Source organism: Chelonia mydas, chromosome 18 (assembly GCF_015237465.2).
Source record: "Chelonia mydas isolate rCheMyd1 chromosome 18, rCheMyd1.pri.v2, whole genome shotgun sequence".
NCBI lineage: Eukaryota > Metazoa > Chordata > Testudines > Cheloniidae > Chelonia > Chelonia mydas.
In genome coordinates, this window is record NC_051258.2 from 4890173 (window position 1) to 4911633 (window position 21461).

The following is a 21461-nucleotide window of genomic DNA, read 5'->3' on the forward strand; positions in this document are numbered from 1 at the left end:
TCCCAAGTCCTCAGGGCTACTTAATCATTAAAAAACGCTTGCTTTTATAACATGTATTATATTTAAAAAAGTACATTCACCAGAGGTCTCTTCTCCGGCTTTGTTGGGTTGGGAGGGTATTTCAGTCAGGATGATAAAAAGATCCTGGCTGTCGGGGAGAACGGTGTGCTGTGTGCTCTCCTCAAGCTCATCCTCCTCCTCCTCATCTTCCCGGTCCGCAAAATCCTCAGGCATGGCGGAGATGCAATTCATGTAATTCTGGGGGGGGCCGCCACCACTACCCCATCATTGGCGTCCACGGACAGGGGTGGGGTAGTGGTGGCGGCCCCCCCCAGAATTGCATGCATCTCAGCATAGAACCGGCATGTCTGGGGCTCTGTCCCGGAGCGTCCGTTTGATTCTTTGGTTTTCTGGTACGCTTGTCTGAGCTCCTTAAGTTTCATGCGGCACTGCGTTGCGTCCCTGCTGTAGCCTCTGTCCCTCATGGCCTCGGAGATTTTTTGAAATGTTTTGGCATTTCGTCTTTTGGAACATAGTTCTGATAGCACGGATTCCTCTCCCCATACAGCAATCAGATCCAGTACCTCCTGTTCGGTTCATGCTGGAGCTCTTTTTAGATTCTGGGACTGCATGGTCACCTGTGCTGATGAGCTCGCCTGGCCAAACAGGAAATGAGATTCAAAAGTTCCCGGGTCCTTTCCTGTACACCTGGCCAGTGCATCCAAGTTCAGAGTGCTGTCCAGAGCAGTCACAGTGGTGCACTGTGGGATAGCTCCCGGAGGCCAATACCTTCGAACTGCGTCCACACTAACCCTAATTTGAAACAGCGATGTCGATTTCAGCGCTTATCCCCTCACTGGGGAGGAGTACAGAAATTGGTTTTAAGAGCCCTTTATGTTGAAAAAAATGGCTTCGTTTTGTGGACGGGTGCTCAGAGTGCTTTGCCGATGCTGGCCTGTGTCATTATCCCTCTTTCACAGATGGGGAAACTGAGGCACAGAGCAGGCATGTGACACAGCAACTTACTGGTCTCCTGACTCCCATGCCTGGCCCCTAAGCACCAATCTATGCTGGAGAATAACCCATCATGAATGTTGCAAAATAGTAAATGAAGAAAATCAACTGAAAAGCCAGGATAATGCATCATGAAAGTGTACTTTCTTTGTTCATTTATTTTGACAATTGCAGCTTCATTTTAATTATTTATGATTCTGCTTTGTTATGTGCTGTGGCCAAGCTGGTCAAAGTAACTAAGTCTTAGAAACAGCCTGTTACTGGAGACCTGGGGACAGCAGTCTGTCGTGAAGTCTTTGTGGAGGTGCAGTGAGAACCCTGGGAATTTTGCACAGGGGATGAGTGAGGTGCTCGGCACCTCGTACATCGGGGGATGCCTGGCTGCTCTCCAACGCCCGTTCTCAGGGTTGTTTAGTGAATTGCTTTTACATCACAACATATTTAAAAAGCCGGGCCTAGTAAAAGCCCCTTTGAGTGTGAGTCTCTCTTTCATGCGGAAACAGACCTGGAGAGTTAGTGACAGCGGTGCGATGGGATCCTTGGGATGCAACCTGGAACTGGGGTACAGCTGTGCCCCCTTAACTCTCCCGCCTGGGCTGTCTCTCACAGTGCTTTGCTAGTGACAAGCAACAAACCCCTCCAGGCGCTGTGATCACTCAGCACCACAGCATGTGGAGCCCCACACCCAGCTACATTGCATGAGTGCTCCCTGAGCCACTGACAAACCACACAAGGAAAGGCACCAGCCAGTTCCCCCTAGCCCCCTACCCTTACACCCCAGAGCTGTACCGTCTTGCCCTGGTCAGAAGCCTGACCAGTGTACGTTTATTACCCAGTCCATCCATCCCTCAATGTGGAGACGACGCACACACCAGCCTTTGTAAACTGAGCTGTGATTTCCCAAGCACTTCGACCAAAACACACTGTGTTAGGTCAAATATAAAACAGATTTATTAACTTCAGACAGATCGATTTGAGTGATTATAAGTGGGAGGCATAAAAGGTCAGAGCTAATTATCAAAGAAAATAAAAGGTAACTGCAAAATCTAAATCTTAAGCCTTATTACACTAGACAATACTTGGATCAAGCAGGTTTCTCACCCCACTGGATGTTACAGTTCTTAATACACCGTATTCTCCCTTAAGCCTGGACCAGTCTCCTCAGTCGAAGTCTTTTGTCTTTCCAGCATTCTTGTTGTTTTTAGCGTAGGTGGGGGAAGAGAAAGGCAAAACCATGATGCCCTTGTCCCCTATTTTATAATCTTAGTCCATGTGCCTAGAAGACACTTGCCCAGACATGCCCTGGTGGGCTTTGCCGAGTCACAGCATTGAGCAGTCCCGTCCCCCCCGCCCACCCCGGTGATCTTGTGCAACTGAGTCATTGAGCTGAGCAGTCCCCATTGTGTGGTGCTTGTGCAATGATCATTGAATTGTAAACCCCTTCGTTACACCTCTCCTGCTGATTAATGGTCATTTGACACCCTCCTGGGAGTGGTTCACCTCCTAGCAATGGAGAATCTCAAATTTACAGCATATTTCAGTAACAACCATAGAATCATAGAATAACAGAGTTGGAAGGGACCTCGGGAGGTCATCTAGTCCAACCCCCTGCCCTGAGCAGGACCAATCCCAACTAAATCATCCCAGCCAGGGCTTTGTCAAGCCTGATCTTAAAAACTTCTAAGGAAGGGGATTCCACCACCTCCCTAGGTAATGCATTCCAGTGTTTCACCACCCTCCTAGTGAAAAAGTTTTTCCTAATATCCAACCTAAACCTCCCCCACTGCAACTTGAGATCATTACTCCTTGTCCTGTCATCTGCTATCACTGAGAATAGTCTAGATCCATCCTCTTTGGATCCACCTTTCAGGTAGTTAAAAGCAGCTATCAAATCCCCCCTCATTCTTCTCTTCCGTAGACTAAACAAACCCAGTTCCCTCAGCCTCTCCTCATAAGTCATGTGTTCCAGTCCCCTAATCATTTTTGTTGCCCTTCGCTGGACTCTCTCCAATTTATCCACATCCTTCTTGTAGTGTGGGGCCCAAAACTGGACACAGTACTCCAGATGAGGCCTCACCAATGTCGAACAGAGGGGAACAATCACGTCCCTCGATCTCCTGGCAATGCCCCTACTTATACACCCCAAAATGCCATTGGTCTTCTTGGCAACAAGGGCACACTGTTGACTCATATTCAGCTTCTCGTCCACTGTCACCCCTAGGTCCTTCTCTGCAGAACTGCTGCCTAGCCATTCGGTCCCTAGTCTGTAGCGGTGCATTGGATTCTTCCGTCCTAAGTGCAGGACTCTGCACTTGTCCTTGTTGAACCTCATCAGATTTCTTTAGGCCCAATCCTCCAATTTGTCTAGGCATCTGGCCCCATGGACTTGTGCACATCCAGTTTTTCTAAATAGTCCCGAACCACTTCTTCCTTCACAGAGGGCTGGCCACCTCCTCCCCATGCTGTGCTGCCCAGTGCAGTAGTCTGGGAGCTGACCTTGTTCGTGAAGACAGAGGCAAAAAAAGCATTGAGTACATTAGCTTTTTCCACATCCTCTGTCACTAGGTTGCCTCCCTCATTTAGTAAGGGGCCCACACTTTCCTTGGCTTTCTTCTTGTTGCCAACATACCTGAAGAAACCCTTCTTGTTACTCTTAATATCCCTCGCTAGCTGGAGTTGATTTAGCCTTCCTGATTCCATTCCTACATGCCCGAGCAATATTTATATACTCATCCCTGGTCATTTGTCCAATCTTCCATTTCTTGTAAGTCTCTTTTTTGTGTTTAAGATCAGCAAGGATTTCACTGTTAAGCCAAGCTGGTCGCCTGCCATATTTACTATTCTTTCTACACATCGGGATGGTTTGTCCCTGTAACCTCAATAAGGATTCTTTAAAATACAGCCAGCTCTCCTGGACTCCTTTCCCCCTCATGTTATTCTCCCAGGGGATCTTGCCCATCAGTTCCCTGAGGGAATCAAAGTCTGCTTTTCTGAAGTCCAAGGTCCGTATTCTGCTGCTTTCCTTTCTTCCTTGTGTCAGGATCCTGAACTCGACCATCTCATGGTCACTGCCTCCCAGGTTCCCATCCACTTTTGCTTCCCCTACTAATTCTTCCCAGTTTGTGAGCAGCAGGTCAAGAAGAGCTCCCCCCCTAGTTTCTCCTCCAGCACTTGCACCAGGAAATTGTCCTCTACATTTTCCAAAAACTTCCTGGATTGCCTGTGCACCGCTGTATTGCTCTCCCAGCAGATATCAGGGTGATTGAAGTCGCCCATGAGAACCAGGGCGTGCGATCTAGTAACTTCTGCGAGTTGCCGGAAGAAAGCCTCGTCCACCTGATCCCCCTGGTCCGGTGGTCTATAGCAGACGCCGACCATGACATCACCCTTGTTGCTCAGGCTTCTAAACTTAATCCAGAGACTCTCAGGTTTTTCTGCAGTTTCATACTGGAGCTCTGAGCAGTCATACTGCTCCCTTACATACAGTGCAACTCCCCCACCTTTTCTGGCCTCCCTGTCCTTCCTGAACAGTTTATACTCATCCATGACAGTACTCCAGTCAAGCGAGTTATCCCACCAAGTCTCCGTTATTCCAATCACATCATAATTCCCTGACTTTGCCAGGACCTCCAGTTCTCCCTGCTTGTTTCCAGGCTTTGTGCATTTGTATATAGGCACTTGAGATAACCCGCTGATCGCCCCTTGTTCTCAGTATGAGGCAGGAGCCCTCCCCTCTCACACGCTCCTGCTCGTGCTTCCTCCCGGTATCCCGCTTCCCCACTTACCTCAGGGCTTTGGTCTCCTTCCCCCGGTGAACCTAGTTTAAAGCCCTCCTCACTAGGTTAGCCAGCCTGCTCGTGAAGATGCTCTTCCCTCTCTTCATTAAGTGGAGCCCATCTCTGCCTAGCACTCCTCCTTCTTGGAACACCATCCCGTGGTCGAAGAATCCAAAGCCTTCTCTCCAACACCACCTGCGTAGCCATTCATTGACTTCCACGATTCGATCCCTACCCCGGCCTTTTCCTTCCAAGGGGAGGATGGACGAGAACACCACTTGTGCCTCATACTCCTTTATCCTCCTTCCCAGAGGCACGTAGTCTGCAGTGATCCTCTGAAGGTCATTCTTGGCAGTATCATTGGTGCCCACGTGGAGAAGCAGGAAGGAGTAGTGATCTGAGGGCTTGATGAGTCTCGGCAGTCTCTCCGTCACATCGTGAATCCTAGCTCCTGGGAAGCAGCAGACTTCTCTGTTTTCCCGGTCAGGGCAGCAGATAGATGACTCAGTCCCCCTGAGGAGAGAGTCCCCCACCACCACCACCCACCTCCTTCTCTTGGGAGTGGTGGTCGTGGAACCCCCAACCCTAGGACAGTGCATCTCATGCCTTTCAACTGGTGGAGTCTCCTTCTGCTCCCTTCCCCGAGACGTATCATCTGGGCCACTCCCCGCAATGGTACCTGTGGAGAGAACATGAAAACGGTTACTTACCTGTGTCCGCGTTGCTGGTACATGGACATTCCCCCTTCTTCTTCTAGAGGTCACATGTTGCCAGAGTTCTTCACCGTCCTCCTGTCCGTGCTGCGCAGCCTGCTCTGAATCTTCAGAACCTTGTGCCTGTAGAAGCATATCCTGACGTCTGTCCAGGAAATCTTCAGTTTCTCTTATGCAACGCAGGGTCGATACCTGTTGCTCCAGACCTTGAACCTTCTCTTCCAATATGGAGACCAGCTTGCACTTTGTACAGACAAAGTCGCTTCTGTCCTTTGGAAGAAAGACAAACATGGCACATCCAGTGCAGGTCACAACAGTTGAACACTCCCCATCCATATTACCTTCCTACTATGAGCTTCCTCAGGAGATGCAGTAATTACTCAGAGAAGTCGTTAGGGTGTAAGCCTCAGTGGGCTCACTCCAGGCGAACTCCCAGGCAAACTCCTGCTGTTTGCTGCTCTGCTGTCCCCCGCTGCTCAGCTGGTTCATACAGCAAAATCTCATAACGGCATACACACCGGTGCTACACATATTTGGACAGAACAGTGGGTTTCAGCAGATCATGACCTTTCATATGATATCTCACCTGGCATGCTTTGTATGAAATATCTCAACCATATAGGAATGATGAATATGGGGTTTACAGGGTGCTGTTTTGAGGTACAGTGTGTCACAGGGCGTGTTACCTCATTACCTTTTCTGAGAATTCAAAGCCTGGTGCTGCAGATGTGGGGAGTTTATTCTCTTGGCCATTCTCACTGGGTCTCTCTCCCCGGCCCTGACGTAGCTCTGCCTGAGACTGGTTTTGCATCAGTCGTGCACACTGGGATTACGCCTGTTTACATCTGTGTGAGAGCAGAATCCAGCCACGTGTCCGTGGTGCTTATTGAGAGGGATAGCTGCACTGTGCTGTGAGTGAAGAGGAATGAATTAGTCTGCCTCTGCTTTGCTTGTGAGCCCAGCCCTGGGTGCCAGAGAATCTCACGTGACCATGGAAATGGGGTAAGAATCTGTAGCTGCATCATTCCTAGCAGGCTACACGTTGAGCCACGTTGGCAGTCAAGGGGAATCTCACTGCTGATCAGCTGGTGGGCCAGTCTGAGCCGTAGCTGGAGGGATCCGTCGGGTGCAGGAGAACTAGTGGTGTCTGCATGTGTGACATTTCCAGGAGGATTGTGATGGGGCGGAAGAGTCACTGTTGTACATGTTTCAGAGTAGCAGCCGTGTCAGTCTGTGTCCGCAAAAAGAAAAGCAGGACTTGTGGCATCTTAGAGACTAACAAATTTATTTGAGCATAAGCTTTCGTGCATCTGATGAAGTGAGCTGTAGCTCACGAAAGCTTAAGCTCAAATAAATTTGTTAGTCTCTAAGGTGCCACAAGTCCTCCTTTTCTTTTTACTGTTGTGCATGTGTCAGGTCAGTTTGCGCTTTACGCTCAGGCTGATGGATGAACCTCTCGCACTCACATCTGCTGCCTGCAGACCCAGCACACTGAAAGCAGAGGGGAAATGTGCACTTCTGGTGTGTCCCTGGGCCCCAGGCATGACAAATATTGGGGGTGGAAAACGGATTTTTGCATGTTCCTGATGCAATGGCTTCTTTGCTGGGAGACACAGCAGGTTTTGCTCAAACATGAGCTCATTTTGCCTGTGAATTAGGGCCCATTTCACTTGAATAGAATCCAGATCCCCCCCTGAAATACTGCACTGAACTGCTCCCAATTTCACACTCATAACAAAATGCAAAAGTCTCAAACCCTGAATAACTTTCCATGTTCCTAGGAATATTTTGCTCTCCTCTCAGACTCTAGGGATTGCAAGGGGCTGGCCCCGGTAGCTGTGCAGACCAGTGGCCAGTGCTGGAACTGAAAGCGATGGCAACGACGGAGTAATGTTACTGACCTGCCCCCTCCAGCGTCAAGTGCCATCTGCTCCATGCAGTTGATTTACAGTTCTCTCCTCTCCCTCTTCCAGCCCCGTCTGCTGTGTCCATCATGCACCAGGTCAGCCGGACCGTGGACAGCATTACCTTATCGTGGTCTCAGCCTGACCAGCCCAACGGAGTCATCCTGGATTATGAGTTGCAGTACTATGAGAAGGTATCAGCAGAGCCCAGGGCTGCCCACGGTTAATGTGGACATGGGGAGAGGCGGCTCAAACCTTGGCCATCCTGGGTGGAGCTGCTTCGGGGGACTGAGCATCACAGCCAGGGATGGCATGTGCCCCGGGAGCATGTGGCGGCACACCAGGTGCCAGACGCAACTGAAGAGACTAACAGACAGGACGGGCACTGAGGCTGATACAGAGTCAGTCTGGCAGTGCGTGTTAACCCTTCGGATCCCAGCGATCGCATGTGTCGGGCGGGACACACTGCAGTCTCCATGCAGCTAGCTCTGGTTGGGCGATATAGCTGGGTTTGAAAGGGAATGGGAAGCCACTGAGGAAAAGTTCTTGAGGCCTTGGGAGGAGCGTCCCAACCTTCCATAATCAAGAGCTAGTGGCTGTCAGCGCCATTGCAGGCTGGCCCTTCCCTCCAGTTTGCGAAAGCCGAGGTCCCAGGGACTTGTTAGTCCCTTTCCCTGGTGCAGCGATGGTGCCTCCATGGAGCAGGAACAGTGCTGTCTGGAACCTCGCAAATGGAGACACTAGTATCTTGGGGCTAAATTCATGCTTGCTGGAACTCTACGGAGTCAATAGTTTTACACCAGGGATGAATTTAGCCTCCAGTGCCAGTCCTACGGGCTTCTCTGCATTAGCATTGTTAGCACCAGTGCAGCCTCCAGTGTGCATGTGTTGCACTGGCAAAAACTGGGCTTGCACTCCCTGGTGTATACACGTTGCACAAGTACAAAGCTGAGCTTGCACTTCCCACTATGTATGTGTTGCACCAGTAGGAAGCAGGGCTTGCACTCCCCCGTGTGACTTATCCAGGGATAGAACTGTGATAAATGGTGCTGGTGCAAGCTCCACTTTACACGAGTGCAGTGCATCTGTGCTGGGGGTCTACACTGATGCAACTACCCCAGTGCAATGCCCTAGGGGACAGGAGCTGATGTAAGAGACTGGAAGAGGTCCAGGTGGAATGGCCCTTGTGAGTGAGAATCCATCCCTCTCCGAAACACGCCTCATTCCAGGTGCCACCAGCCCAGCCAGAGACGAGAAGAGGGATTCTGTGCTATTCAGTTGAACTCACCCTGCACAACAGGAGGAAGTGCAAGGGCCAGGACTGTAACTTCCTTTGCATGGGGATGAGGTGTCGGAAGGGCTGGCTTTGTGCTGCCATGGCCTGCAGTGCTGGGGATCTGGCCGGAGTGCAGGGTCGCAGGAGAAGGCCCAGCCTCAGTGAGTGGTGCTGAGGCTTTGGCAGGATAGACCCCGCTGGGAGCGGGAAATAGGGGGCAGGAGCCTTCTCCTCCCAGGAGCATATCTCTGCCGCAAACTACACATTAAAAAATAAACTTAAAAAATCCCCACCTAATTAAAACACTTTATGATTTAAATGAAAAGGAAAATATTTTCCCAGCAGCTGCTAGAGGAAATGATTAATCCCCATTGCTCCCTGCCCATGACCTATTTTCTCAGCACGAAGAGCCAGAGGGAGAGTGGGGAGGGGAGAGCTGCTTTGTAAGCTGTAAAATAGGTCCTGACCTATATTGCATATATCTGAGCCATTTACTTGACCCCTGGAAATGATCCCAGAGAACCTAGCAAATTGGATGGGGAGATAACCAGACAGATCCGGAGAGGGGTCCCAGCCCAGAGACACTCTAAGCAGCAACAGAAGATCTGGGGGAATTTATTCGCTCGTTCTCTCTCTCTCTTTTGGTGGGGGTGTAAATACAGGGAAATAGTTGTAAAGCCAAAGCTGTGTCATACGCCCCTGTCCGCTGGGCTGTGGCTGGCTGCTGGGGGAGGCTGCTCTCCTCCTTGCTCTTAGAGATTATTGCATAAGAGGCAAATGGTCTTGGTGACAAATGGCACAAATAATGCCAAGATGTAATGGTTCCTACAGCTTACGATGCAAAAGGCATTGGGGCTCTGCAGAGGAGCCTGGGCTGGAATTCGCTGCCAGCATTAGCAGTGGGCAGAAGGGAATATTCTAACCCCAGCCCTCCTTTGGCTTGCAGAGGGAGGGGCTGGTGTCGATACTACAGTGACACTTGCTGGGTGTTTTGACATTTGGACAAGTTGGTCCTTGTCCTGGCCACTGTCAGCCCTCCACCCTCCAGAAGCTGGGAATGGGCGACAGGAATGGATCACTTGATGATGACCTGTTCTGTTCATTCCCTCTGGGGCACCCTCGTAACTAGGCCAGACCCAGAAAAACCCCTCTTCTCCCTAAGGGATCTCTCCTTGCTAGATTTCAGCTCCCGACCCTAAGCGGCTTGGACACCCAGAGCTGCTTAAAAGTGGCAAAGTTATTCTCATCATGGAAAAAGTGTGCTTGCTTCACTTGAAAAGCCCAGAATTGTTTTTGCTCAAAATTTCAAAACAAATTCCCTCCTGGGTAGTAACAAGCCCTGGAGAATTTCAGCCCCAAAGGTTGTGAGCACCTGAAAAATGGGGGTTTCCAATGGAAAAGCTTAGGGCCCCTTAAAAGACTCTGGACTCCATAGGGAGCTAAGAGAAGCAGAGGCCAAAAAACCTTTCCCCAAGCCACACTGGCACTTGGGGCAGGTTATTTTGCATTTCCTGTCAGTGTCACACAGGGAAAGGACAAAGAATAATGGAAGAACAGTTGGGCTTGGCATGCACAGAAAGATGCCAGTTGTCAGCCCTGTGCAGACCCTTCTGTAGATGTGTCTGCGCTGCCCTCGGGATGCAATTGCAACTCTCCCAGCTGGCTGTAATCCAGCTGGCACACGGAGCAGAGCCGTGCAGCCCAGGCTAGCCTCACAAGTCATTCCCAGGGGTCCAGGAGGGCTCGTCCAGCCCCCATTGCAGCCAGTGCTGCTGTGGCTTCACTGCCGACAAGATTAAAACTAGCCCAGCTTTGCCTGCACAAGCGGCACTCGCCCCCTGGTGCTGCGGTGTCGGCGTGCCCGCTGTGTCGGTGGTGCACGTGCATTGGCAAAACCAGGCTGCAGAAGCGAGACTGAGCAGGACGGGGCTGGCTGGGAGGGAGGGTGGGACGGGAGCGTTGGGGCCCAGGGCTGGGAGAGCGAGGAGCAGTCCGTTTGTTCACTGAGGGAGGGAAGCACTGGGAGGAGCAGGGAGCCCTGCTTTATATGGCACTCAGAGTTCACGTGCCAATCCCAGCATCCCCAGGGCAGGGGATGTCCAGACTCAGGGTGTAGTGGGGTCTGCCCCAACCTGTGACACATCTCCCCCAGATCCAAGGCTGGGAAAGAAACGGAGAAGCATTTCTCAGTCATTTCATATTATCTGGGCAGCTCTGGAGTGGGGTTGGGCAGGGGGAAACAGTGTAAGCTCATCAAGTGCTTGTTGCAAAAGGTGATGGACAAAAGGCTGCCAATGGGCCAGTTCCAGCACCCATTGTTGGCGGGGGGGTGGAGCTGAGGTGGACCTAGATCCAGCCCGCGATGCCACGGTGCTGCCCACGTTCCAAAGCCTGCCGCATCGGACAGAGAGGACACTGCCCTAGGTAATGGCCTAGCTGGCCTGGCATGGGGACAGTCTCTTGGAGCTTGGAGCTGAAGTCTTCCTTACTTTTCTGCTGGACTGATTCCTCCTGGGAAGAATGTGCTTCTTCTCCTACCAAGTGAGCTGGTCCAGCTCCTCCTTGCAGGCTGACAATCCCAACCCCCCGGATTGTTAGGAACCCCACCCCCTGTGCGGCGCAGTGCCCTGAAATGCCTGAAGGCAACACTCCTGGACTAAGGCAGTGACCAGTGTAAAGCAGGTTTAAGAGGGAGATTTTCCCTCTGGCCTGGGGGGTCTGACGCTCTTTCCCTGCGGATCAGGGGCCTGCTCAGGCTGAGTGGCTTCTGCCCAGCGCTCAGATGTCGTGCGTGAGGCGCTCGGAGCACTGCGTAAATATTGTTGTAAAGTGGTTCGCCCTGCAGGCGCAGGCTGGTTGGCTGCTTCCTTTCCTTAAGGGGCAGATTCACCTGACAATTGCAACGTTTTCATTTGGGCTCAGCTGGCAGGTTTTGATGTATCCAATGTATTTATACAGCCTGCACATCACCCCCAAACCAATCCCAGTGCCCTAGTGGAACAAAGGAGAAGCGCAGACCTGTGGAGATCAGCACGCCCCTCACATGCCCTAAAGGCCCAATTACCCCAGGATACCTCCACCACACCGGGCATGCACCTTGCTGGGAGTGGAAAGGTTCAGAGCTACAGTCCTCAAAACCCCATTAGTAAACAACATTTCCTAGGAGAGCCGCGCCCTGGTTATAACAGCGCTTACCTTATTAGAAGACTGTTACCAGGTCCCCGCCTAATCTTCCTTCTCGGGACAAGACATGCCCAGCTTTTTTAACCTCTCCTCAGAGGCCAGGCTTTCTAACCCTTGGCCATATCTGCCTTTACATGTGGTGCCCAGAACTGGACACAGGACAGCAGCTGAGGCCTCACCAGTGCTGACGAGAGTGAGACAATTGTCTCCTGTACCTGACCGACGTCGCTCCAGTTAATACACCTCAGCATGATATTTGCCTTTTTAGCAACTGCATCACACCGTTGACTCTCATTCAGTTTGTGATCCGCTATAATCCGCAGATCCTTTTCAGCAGCACGACTGCCTAGCCAACTACTCCCCATTTTGGAGCTGTTTGATTTTTCCTTCCTAAGTGAAGTACTGTGCACTTGTCTTTATAAAATTTCATCTTGTTGATTTCAGACCAATTCACCAATTGTCAAGGCTGTTTTGAATTCTAATCCTGTCCTCCAAAGTGCTTGCAACCCCTCGTAGCGTGGTGTCATCCACAGATTTTATAAGCATACTCTCCCTTCAAGTCATTCATGAAGATATTGAATAGCGAGACCCAATACAGACTCTGCCCACATGAGGTAGAAGGGGAGCGATTGCCCCACAGGGGGTAGGAAGGGAGCAACTGCCCCACACTGCCCCCCCCCACAGAGGGTAGGAGGGGCGATTGCCCCCACACTGGCCGTGCCCACAGGGGGTTAGAGGGGAACGATTGTCCCACACTGGCCACACCCACAGAGGGTAGGAGGGAAACAATTGCCCCACACTGGCCCCGCCTACAGAAGGTAGGAGGGGCAATTGCCCCCACACTGACCCCGCCCACAGAGGGTAGGAGGGGCAATTGCCCCACACTGGCTCAGCCCACAGGAGTCATGTATGCTGCTTGGAACATTTCAGTCTGCTTTATCGAGAGAGAGGCTATTGTCCGGTTTAAGTCCCTGCTCATCAGGAAGTGGCAGGGGATTGTTCACTGATTTGAATGCCAGAAGGGATTCATTGTGCCCACCCAGGCCAGAGACCCTCGCCCCATGATTCCTGCAGCCCGCCCAGAACCAGCAGCTGAGCTAGGCTGTATCTTAGAGAATATATTTTTCCTTCTGAGAACTGCCCAGCCCTGTCTGCGGCTCAGAGCTCAGCTCTGAAAGCTCTGGACATGGGCTTGTGATAACCTTGCAGTTAGGTATGGAGGCCTCTGTAGGTCAGCCTTTGGGGTCCCTTCTGTAGAGCTGGGTGAGGGAGTTTGGGGGTCAGGAATTGCTCCATGGGAAGAGCACTTGGACAGACAGGTTTATTATTATTGTTATTCATTAATCTTATAGTGGCCCAAATATGCCGGGCACTTCCCAGAAAACTCAGAAGGATGTGGTCCCTGCCCCATGATGCAGTAACTGCAGGTGACAAGCAGTGGGGAGGTGCTGGGGGCAGATGGTGAAGAGGGAGTTCATGACAAGCACCTCCAGGTAGTTCTGTTTGATTTGATATGCCTGGTGGGAGAAGGAAAGAGGGAAGGGTTGAGCTGGCAGGCCAGGCAGTTTGTCCCGGGGAGAGGTGAAGCCATAAGTGATCCAGACAGGCAGAGAGGTTAATTCTTGTAAGGCCTGAGGCAATGGAGAACGGGAAGCCAATGAGGAGGCTCAAACAGTGGAGAGACTTGGTCAGATCCACCTAGGAAGATCATTTCAGCAACCACATTTTGGACATCTTGAAAGGGGTGGTAGGGAGGTCAGAGTGACAAAGTGAATGGGAGCAAGGGAAGGATAGGGCAGGGAGGGGAGGGGATGTGTAGGGATGGTGGGGAGGCTACAGAGGGAGTGGGGTTGGGTAGGATGTAGAAATGTAGGGCTGGAAGGGACCTTAGGAGCTCATCTAGTCCAGCCACCTCTGCTGAGGCAAGACCAAGTAAACCTGGATCTTCCCTGACAGCAGTTCTTTTTCAACCTCTTCCTAAAAACCTCCTATGATGGAGATTCCACACCCTCCCTTGGTAGCCTTATTCCGGAGTTTAACTATCTTTGTAGTTAGAAAGTTTTTCCTAATAGCTAATCTAAATCTCCTTTGATGCAGGTTAAGCCCATTGCTTCCTGTTCTACCTTTAGTGGACAAGGAGAACAATTAATTCTTTATAACGACCCTTAACATATTGGAAGACTGTTGTCAGGTGCCCCCTTATCTTCCTTTCTCAGGACTAGATATGCCCAGAACCTTTCCTCTTAGGCCAGGCTTTCTAAACCTTGTCCATATCTACTATAAAATATGGTGCCAGAACTGGACACAGGACTGCAGCTGAGGCCTCACCAGTGCTGACTAGAGTGGGACAGTTGCCTCCCATGTCTTACGTACGACACTCCTGTTAATACACCCCAGCATGATATTCACCTTTTTAGGAACTACATCACGCTGTTGACTCCTGTTCAGTTTGTGATCCATTATAATCCCCAGATCCTTTTCAGCAGCACGACTGCCGAGCCAGCTACTCCCCATTTTGGAGCTGTGCATTTGATTTTTTCCTTCCTAAGTGAAGTACTGTGCACTTGTCTTTATAAAATTTCATCTTGTTGATATCAGACCAATTCTCCAATTTGCCGAGGCTGTTTTGAATTCTAATCCTGTGCTCCAAAGTGCTTACAACCCCTCCCAATTTGGTGTCATCCACAAATTTTATAAGCATACTATCCCTCTGTTACTAAAGTCATTCATGAAAATATTGAATAATACGAGACCCAGTACAGAGCCCTGTAGGACCCAGATTCCACATGGAAGGGATGGGGATGGAAGTGGGTCAGATGTGGAGGGAAGGGGCTAGGAGTGGGTAAAATGGGAAAGGGATGGAGACAAGGAGTGGGTAGGCCACTCTGCATGGTATGAAGCGTAGTGCCCCAGGGATCGGTCCTGGGGCCGGTTTTGTTCAACATCTTTATTAATGATCTGGATGATGGGATTGATTGCACCCTCAGCAAGTTCGCAGATGACACTAAGCTGGGGGGAGAGGTAGATACGCTGGAGGGTAGGGATAGGGTCCAGAGTGACCTAGACAAATTGGAGGATTGGACCAAAAGAAATCTGATGTGGTTCAACAAGGACAAGTGCAGAGTTCTGCACATAGGAAGGAAGAATCCCTTGCACTGCTACAGGCTGCGGACCAACTGGCTAAGCAGCAGTTCTGCACAAAAGGACCTGGAGATTACAGTAGGTGAGAAGCTGCATATGAGTCAGCAGTGTGCCCTTGTTGCCAAGAAAGCCAATGGCATATTGGGCTGTATTAGTAGGAGCATTGCCAGCAGATCGAGGTAAGTGATTATTCCCCTCTATTCGACACTGGTGAGGCCAAACCTGGAGTATTATGTCCAGTTTTGGTCCCCGCACTACAGAAGGGATGTGGACAAATTGGAGAGGGTCCAGCGGAGGACAGTGGAAATGATTAGGAGTCTGGGGCACATGATTTACGAGGAAAGGCTGAGGGAACTGGAGTTATTTAGTCTGCAGAAGAGAAGAGTGAGCAGGGATTTGATAGCAGCCTTCAACTACCTGAAGGGGGGTTCCAAAGAGGATGGAGCTAGGCTGTTCTCAGGGGTGGCAGATGACAGAACGAGAAGCAATGGTCTCAAGTTGTAATGGGGAGGTCTAGGTTGGATATTAGGAAACACTATTTCACTAGGAGGGTGGTGAAGCACTGCAGTGGGTTACCTAGGGAGGTGGTGGAATCTCTATCCTTAGAGGTTTTTAAGGCCCTGCTTGACAAAGCCCTGGCTGGGATGATTTAGTTGGTGTTGGTCCTGCTTTGAGCAGGGGGTTGGACTAGATGACCTCCTGAGGTCTCTTGGTCTGCAACTGAAGGGGCTTAAATGGGAACCTGCCCCAAGGGCTGGAACCATACAGTTGGAGTCTGTGTAACCCCTCCGCTGGCCCCACTCCAGCAGGAGACTGCTGGGGCCTTGTGCAGGCACTAATGGTCATTGTGCTCTTCACAGTGCCTTGAAGCTAATGTCTCTCTCATTAGCTAGTTGCATGTCTAGGTATTCACATGCACATATATTCAGGACTGGGGGGTTTGCTTCCTCACTAAGCAGGTTGTATTCCACTGGGTTGTTTTGATAGGGTTGCTTATAAATTCTAGGGGCTAATGGGGAAAGGGAAGAGAAATCAAAGGTGTGGGGGGCACAGATGGCCTCACTGCGGAAGCATGGACTTTGCAGCACCATATTTGCCCCCCAGATCTCCCCTTCACAGCAACGCTGAGCTCAGGCTGCTCTCCCACCCACCCAGCAGTAGAGGGACTAGCATTTAGAAGTTCGTTTCTGATGTCGTTCACTGCTGGCGAAGCTATCTTGGATTTGCAACCAGCCCCTCAAGCAGAGCGCTCCTGACCCCTGGGCACTGAGCAGCGTGCTGTTAGCTGTCACTTTGCATGGTTTCCCCAAGGTTCTCTGCTGGGCTCAGAAGCGAGGAGCTGCTGCACTCAAGCACCACTGAGCCCCATGGCTTCACCAATCACTGAGTTGTTGCCCCCGCCGGAGAACCCCCTGCAGATGCTCCCTTCTCTCTGGAGCCCTGCTGGGAGCTGTCCAGGCTGCAGAGATTGCAAAGCTCCTCATGCCTGACAGGGGCCAGGAGCCCAGGCTCGGCTCTCTGACAGCATGTGTTGTTTCCTTGGCAGGATCTGAGTGAATTCAATGCCACGGCGGTGAAGAGCGCCACCAACACCATGACTGTGCAGAACCTCAAAGCCGGCACCATCTATGTCTTCCAGGTGCGGGCACGCACCGTGGCCGGCTACGGCCGCTACAGTGGCAAGATGTACTTCCAGACCATGACCGAAGGTGAGACAGGCAGGCAGCTCCCTCTGCGTAAAGGGGCAGAGACCAGGATCAGGGCTTTAGCAGGGTGGGCCTGCTCTGGCAGGAGTGCTGGGGCCTTCTGCTGCAGGGCTGTGAATCCCCCCCACCTGGCAGGGCTCAGGTGAGCAGACACAGAGGGATGGGCACAGAGTTCCTCTGAGGGTTCCCACCAAGCTGCGACCCGCAAAGGGTGCTTTATTCCCCCCTCACCCATAGCCAGGGATGGGGCAGAAGACTCACGTTCCCCCTTCCCCCTGCACTATGGGGAGCTGCATCCCCCACCCGTGTGTGAGCTTGACACCTGCAGGGGTCTCACGGCGCAGTAACTGGTTCCCTTCATCCTGTGTGCCAGCTGAGTACCAAACCAGCGTCCAGGAGAAGCTGCCGCTCATCATTGGCTCCTCAGCAGCGGGTCTGGTGTTCCTCATTGCCGTGGTCGTCATCATCATTGTGTGCAACAGGTGGGTTACCAGTGAGCATGCCACGCGCTGCCCAGGGACAGCCCCACCACGCTCGGCCTGGCACGGTGGTGGGATAGGTGAAGGGTGACAGGGCATGTGGGAGTGGGGGAGGTGAGAGGCAGAGGGCAGGTGGGGGTGAGGGCAGGTGTGAGGGGAGGGGAGGGCAGAGGCTAGGTGGGAGAGATGAGGGCAGGTGGGGACAAGGGGCATAGAGGGTAGAGGTTATTGGGACTGTGTGGGCACGGTGGGATGGTGCTTACATGCCCCATGCTTGGAGCACCCTGCCCTGCTGTGCCCATCCCTTCCCTGACCCTCTCAGTGCTCGCTTTCCTTTCAGAAGACGGGGCTTCGAGCGAGCCGACTCCGAGTACACTGACAAGCTGCAGCACTATACCAGTGGCCACAGTACGTACCGCGCACCCGTGCCTGGCCTGGGGGTCCATTCCTTCTTCGGTTCGTTCTCTCATTCACTCTTTCCCTGGGTAGAGTGTGAAAACCCCACTGGGCCCAGCCAGGCTCCGGGCCCTTAGTCTGAACAGGAAGGCCCCCCCCTGTGGTGGCTAGTCCTGCCAGGAGCACCCTCTCCTCCCTTCGTGTCAGTTACCTGGGATATGGGGCACCATGGAGCCAGCGGGTCATTTTAAGGAGCCATTTGAGGAGTCTTCACCATGAACCCAACTTTTGGATGTAGAGGCCAAACTTAATCTGGAATTTATTTGGCAAATTTATGGTTGCTAGCATGAAATTAATGGCTCAGCACGCTCCGTATCCTCTAGAATCCCACCCCATCTAGAGCATCCTCTAGGACCTCGGACCTCCTCAGAGAGTATCCTCTAGAACCCCACCCTCACCTAATTGTAGACCTCACCCCACCTCATTGTGTGTCCTCTAGAACCCCACCACTGACCTCCCTGTATGTCCTCTAGAACCCCATTCACCACCTTGCTGTGCATCTCCTAAAACCACATTGCCACATCCCCTAGCCTCCCAGTGCATCCTCTAGAACCCCACCACCCACCTCACTGTGTGTCCTCTAGAACCCCATTCACCACCTTGCTGTGCATCTCCTAAAACCACATTGCCACATCCCCTAGCCTCCCAGTGCATCCTCTAGAACCCCACCACCCACCTCACTGTGTGTCCTCTAGAACCCCATTCATCACCTTGCTGTGCATCCTCTAGGGAGAAAGGAATAAGCTATATCAATATAAGGCATCTTTTTACCAGTATAATTGTGCCCATCCCAGGGATTGTACCAGTACACCAGTTAAAAATTACACCCCTAACAACAGAGCTATGTCCAGATAACTTTCTAGTGTTGACCAGGCCATATAAGGTGTACAAATCTGCATTCACATTTCCTACTAGCAGGTAGCAAAGACTGTCACAGCTTGGCTGGCCTTAATGAGTTAATGTCTGCACAGCCATTGAATGAGCTCCAGTGCTGTTGTTGTTATTGTGCTGTTGTAACTGTGGTTGTCACTTTGCCGACCAATAAGAGCCCCAGACGCTGCTCAGTGTCCCAGCCGTGCCGCCTTAGCGGCGAGTGTGGCTTTGTTTGAAGTGTCAGAAACCCCTGAAGCGCCATCCAGCCTTCGAATGCCCTTGGCTTGCACTCAGGATAGAACGGCCTTCCTTGCAGCCTGGCTCGCTGGCTGGGTCCCATCCCCGACATGTACCCAGTACTGGCACTTCTGGGTCTGGTGCTCTAATGAAGCGCTGTGCGGGACCCCACTGTACGCTCTGCTCCAAGGCTTGGCTCCCAGGAGCAGCCCAAGTTCTGTGGCAGGCTAGAATACAGCTTGTGAAAGGCTCTGGTGGGCAGAGCCAAGGTATCTGGTAACAGCTGGGAAGTACGGTGCTCAGTGTTGGCAGCCCGGCCCCCAGCAATGAGTCCAGTGTGCACTGGGGCATTCAAAACCAGTGGTGAGTTCCAGACAGGCTCCCTCTGGTGTGTTCTGCTCCATCTGGTAGGGGGAGCTTGGCTCTTGCAACTGCCGTGGTGTCTTCAGCCTCCAGGCCTGGCTGTGTCTAGGCCACCAGTGCTGGGTCCCTCCCCGCCTCTGGGTACAGTTATCTGTGGGGAGGGCACCAGACTGGATTCTCCATCTCCCTGGCTCTGCCACTGACTTGCTGTGTGGCCTTCAGTAAGTCATTTAGACCAGCATTTTCATGGTGGGGTGGAAGGTTGGGAGCCCAAGTGCATAATGACATGGCAATGTAAAAGTGCCCGGCTAGTCATGGATGCTAGGCGTCTCTAGCTCCCACTGCCTGAGTTACTGGAGGTTTGCCCGGGGAGGCTGAGAGCAGAATCTGGCTGCTTTCTATCTCAGTCTGGTCTGCTGGCTAACATCTGGATTCCCCCATATTAAACTCCAAAATGACAGAGCTCCGGGGGTTTTTGGATCCCAGGCTCAGGTTCTGCGGCCTTGGTCACTGCGGTGGCTGTCTCACTGTAGCACAGCCTGGCATGAGGTCCATGATACCTGTACCCTGGGGGTGCGATGGGCAGACTGAGGCAGTCTCTGCAGTGCTGTCACTCTCGCTGGGGAAGCCAGAGGGGTTGGGTCAGGATGTGTCTGCTGCCCGAGCTGCAGGAGCGTCTATTGTGGAGGAATTGTACTTAACCATTTTCGTTGTTTGCAATTAGCTCCTTTGGCCTAGGATCCAGGCTTCTCCGTGGCTGATGAGCCCTGTGTTCAGGAGGGGCCTGCTGACGAGGCTCTGTGCTCAGCCAGCGAGAAACTCTGCTTGGATTGTGCTCTTCCTATGAATGCCACCTGCTTCTCCACATCCCGCTCTCCTGCACATGCTCCCACTGCCTGCTGGGTTCAGAGCCTGCCCCTTGCCCACAGCAGCATTTCTCCCTTGCACACACACACACACGCATGCACACAGACTCGGATACACACACACAAACAGGCATGCACGGGTTCTTCCTTTCCTGTGTGTACTCTTCTTGCTGTCTGGCTGTCATCCCATGGGCCTCTCTCTGTCTGACTCTCTCCCTCCACCTATTCGCAGTGACTCCTGGAATGAAGATTTACATTGACCCCTTCACCTATGAGGACCCCAATGAGGCCGTGAGGGAATTTGCAAAGGAAATCGACATCTCTTGTGTCAAAATTGAGCAGGTGATAGGAGCAGGTAGGCTGGGCCACACTGGGCTGGGCTTTCCATCAGCCCCACAGCCTCCTTGTGGTAGCCACGCCCAGGGGCTAGTAAGGAGCTTGCTGAGCAGCTTTCGCCTGTGAGACAGGGGAACTAGCTGTGGCCAGTAACAGAGGGATGGGGCCAGCCCGTGCATGTCCTGCTATGTGGGGTGCCCAGCCTCAGCAGCAGGCTGCCTGTGTCAGCTGGCACTGGGTGCTCTGCGGGCAGCACACTCAGCCCCGCAAGGCAGGAACATTTCACTGCGCTCTTGAATGTTCATGCCCAGCTGGCTGACCCCGAGGGAGCAGGGTTTAGCACTCCTCAGCTGGAAGGATGCGTGGGCCTGAGGAGAAGCATTTGGCACAAAACAAGGGGGAACAGCAGTGAGATTCCTGATGAACTCAGCTGCCCCCAGAAAAGAGGTGGGCAGGTATTATGTGGGTCCAGAGTGCTTGGGTCATGTGCATGGGCCAGCATGCAAGGAGATGAGTTTGGGGGTAGGATGTGTGTGGGGCTGGGTGCATGGGAGGAGCATGCATGGGGCTGGGCGCATGGGAGGGGTGTACATGGGACTGGGTGCATGGGAGGGTGGGTGTGTTTGGTAGAGTGGGAGCAGCAGGGTCCCTGTACAGAGGGTCTGAGTGGCAGGCAGAGCACTGGGGAGGCCAGCAGTTTGTAACCTGTGCCCTCTCCCATCTCAGGGGAGTTTGGGGAAGTGTGCAGTGGGCACCTCAAGCTGCCTGGCAAGAGAGAGATCTTTGTGGCCATCAAAACACTTAAGTCGGGTTACACGGAGAAGCAGAGACGGGACTTCCTGAGCGAGGCCAGCATCATGGGGCAGTTCGACCACCCCAATGTTATCCACCTGGAGGGTGTGGTCACCAAGAGTGCCCCTGTCATGATCATCACCGAGTTCATGGAGAATGGCTCACTGGACTCCTTTCTCCGGGTATGAGGTGCTGGGAAGTGCAGTGGCAGAGGAGATGCTGGGACCGGGGTGGGAGATGGCAAGCGGGGCCCGGCCCTTGCTGACTCACCTTTTCCTATGGCAGCGCTACACCCCTCCAGGCCAGCAGCATTCATCCTGCAGGCTGAGAGCAGCCTCACTGTGCT

General features: G+C 52.4%; 1 protein-coding gene across 3 annotated transcripts in view; it reads left to right on the plus strand.

Annotated features, from left to right (window-relative positions):
- Positions 1–21461, plus strand: part of EPHB2 (EPH receptor B2) — a 167517-nt gene that overhangs the window by 116428 nt on the left and 29628 nt on the right. For 2 of the 3 annotated variants that reach the window (XR_006286457.1, XM_027820662.3), the window contains exons 5-10: positions 7477–7601; positions 16554–16716; positions 17087–17195; positions 17533–17600; positions 20220–20342; positions 21050–21297. Coding sequence is in view for 2 of the 3 variants with exons in the window: in XM_027820662.3 (XP_027676463.2) it covers positions 7477–7601; positions 16554–16716; positions 17087–17195; positions 17533–17600; positions 20220–20342; positions 21050–21297 (836 nt within the window). In the remaining variant the exon portion in view is untranslated. The remainder of the gene's footprint in view (positions 1–7476; positions 7602–16553; positions 16717–17086; positions 17196–17532; positions 17601–20219; positions 20343–21049; positions 21298–21461) is intronic. The other variant, XM_027820668.3, reaches the window with a different exon arrangement.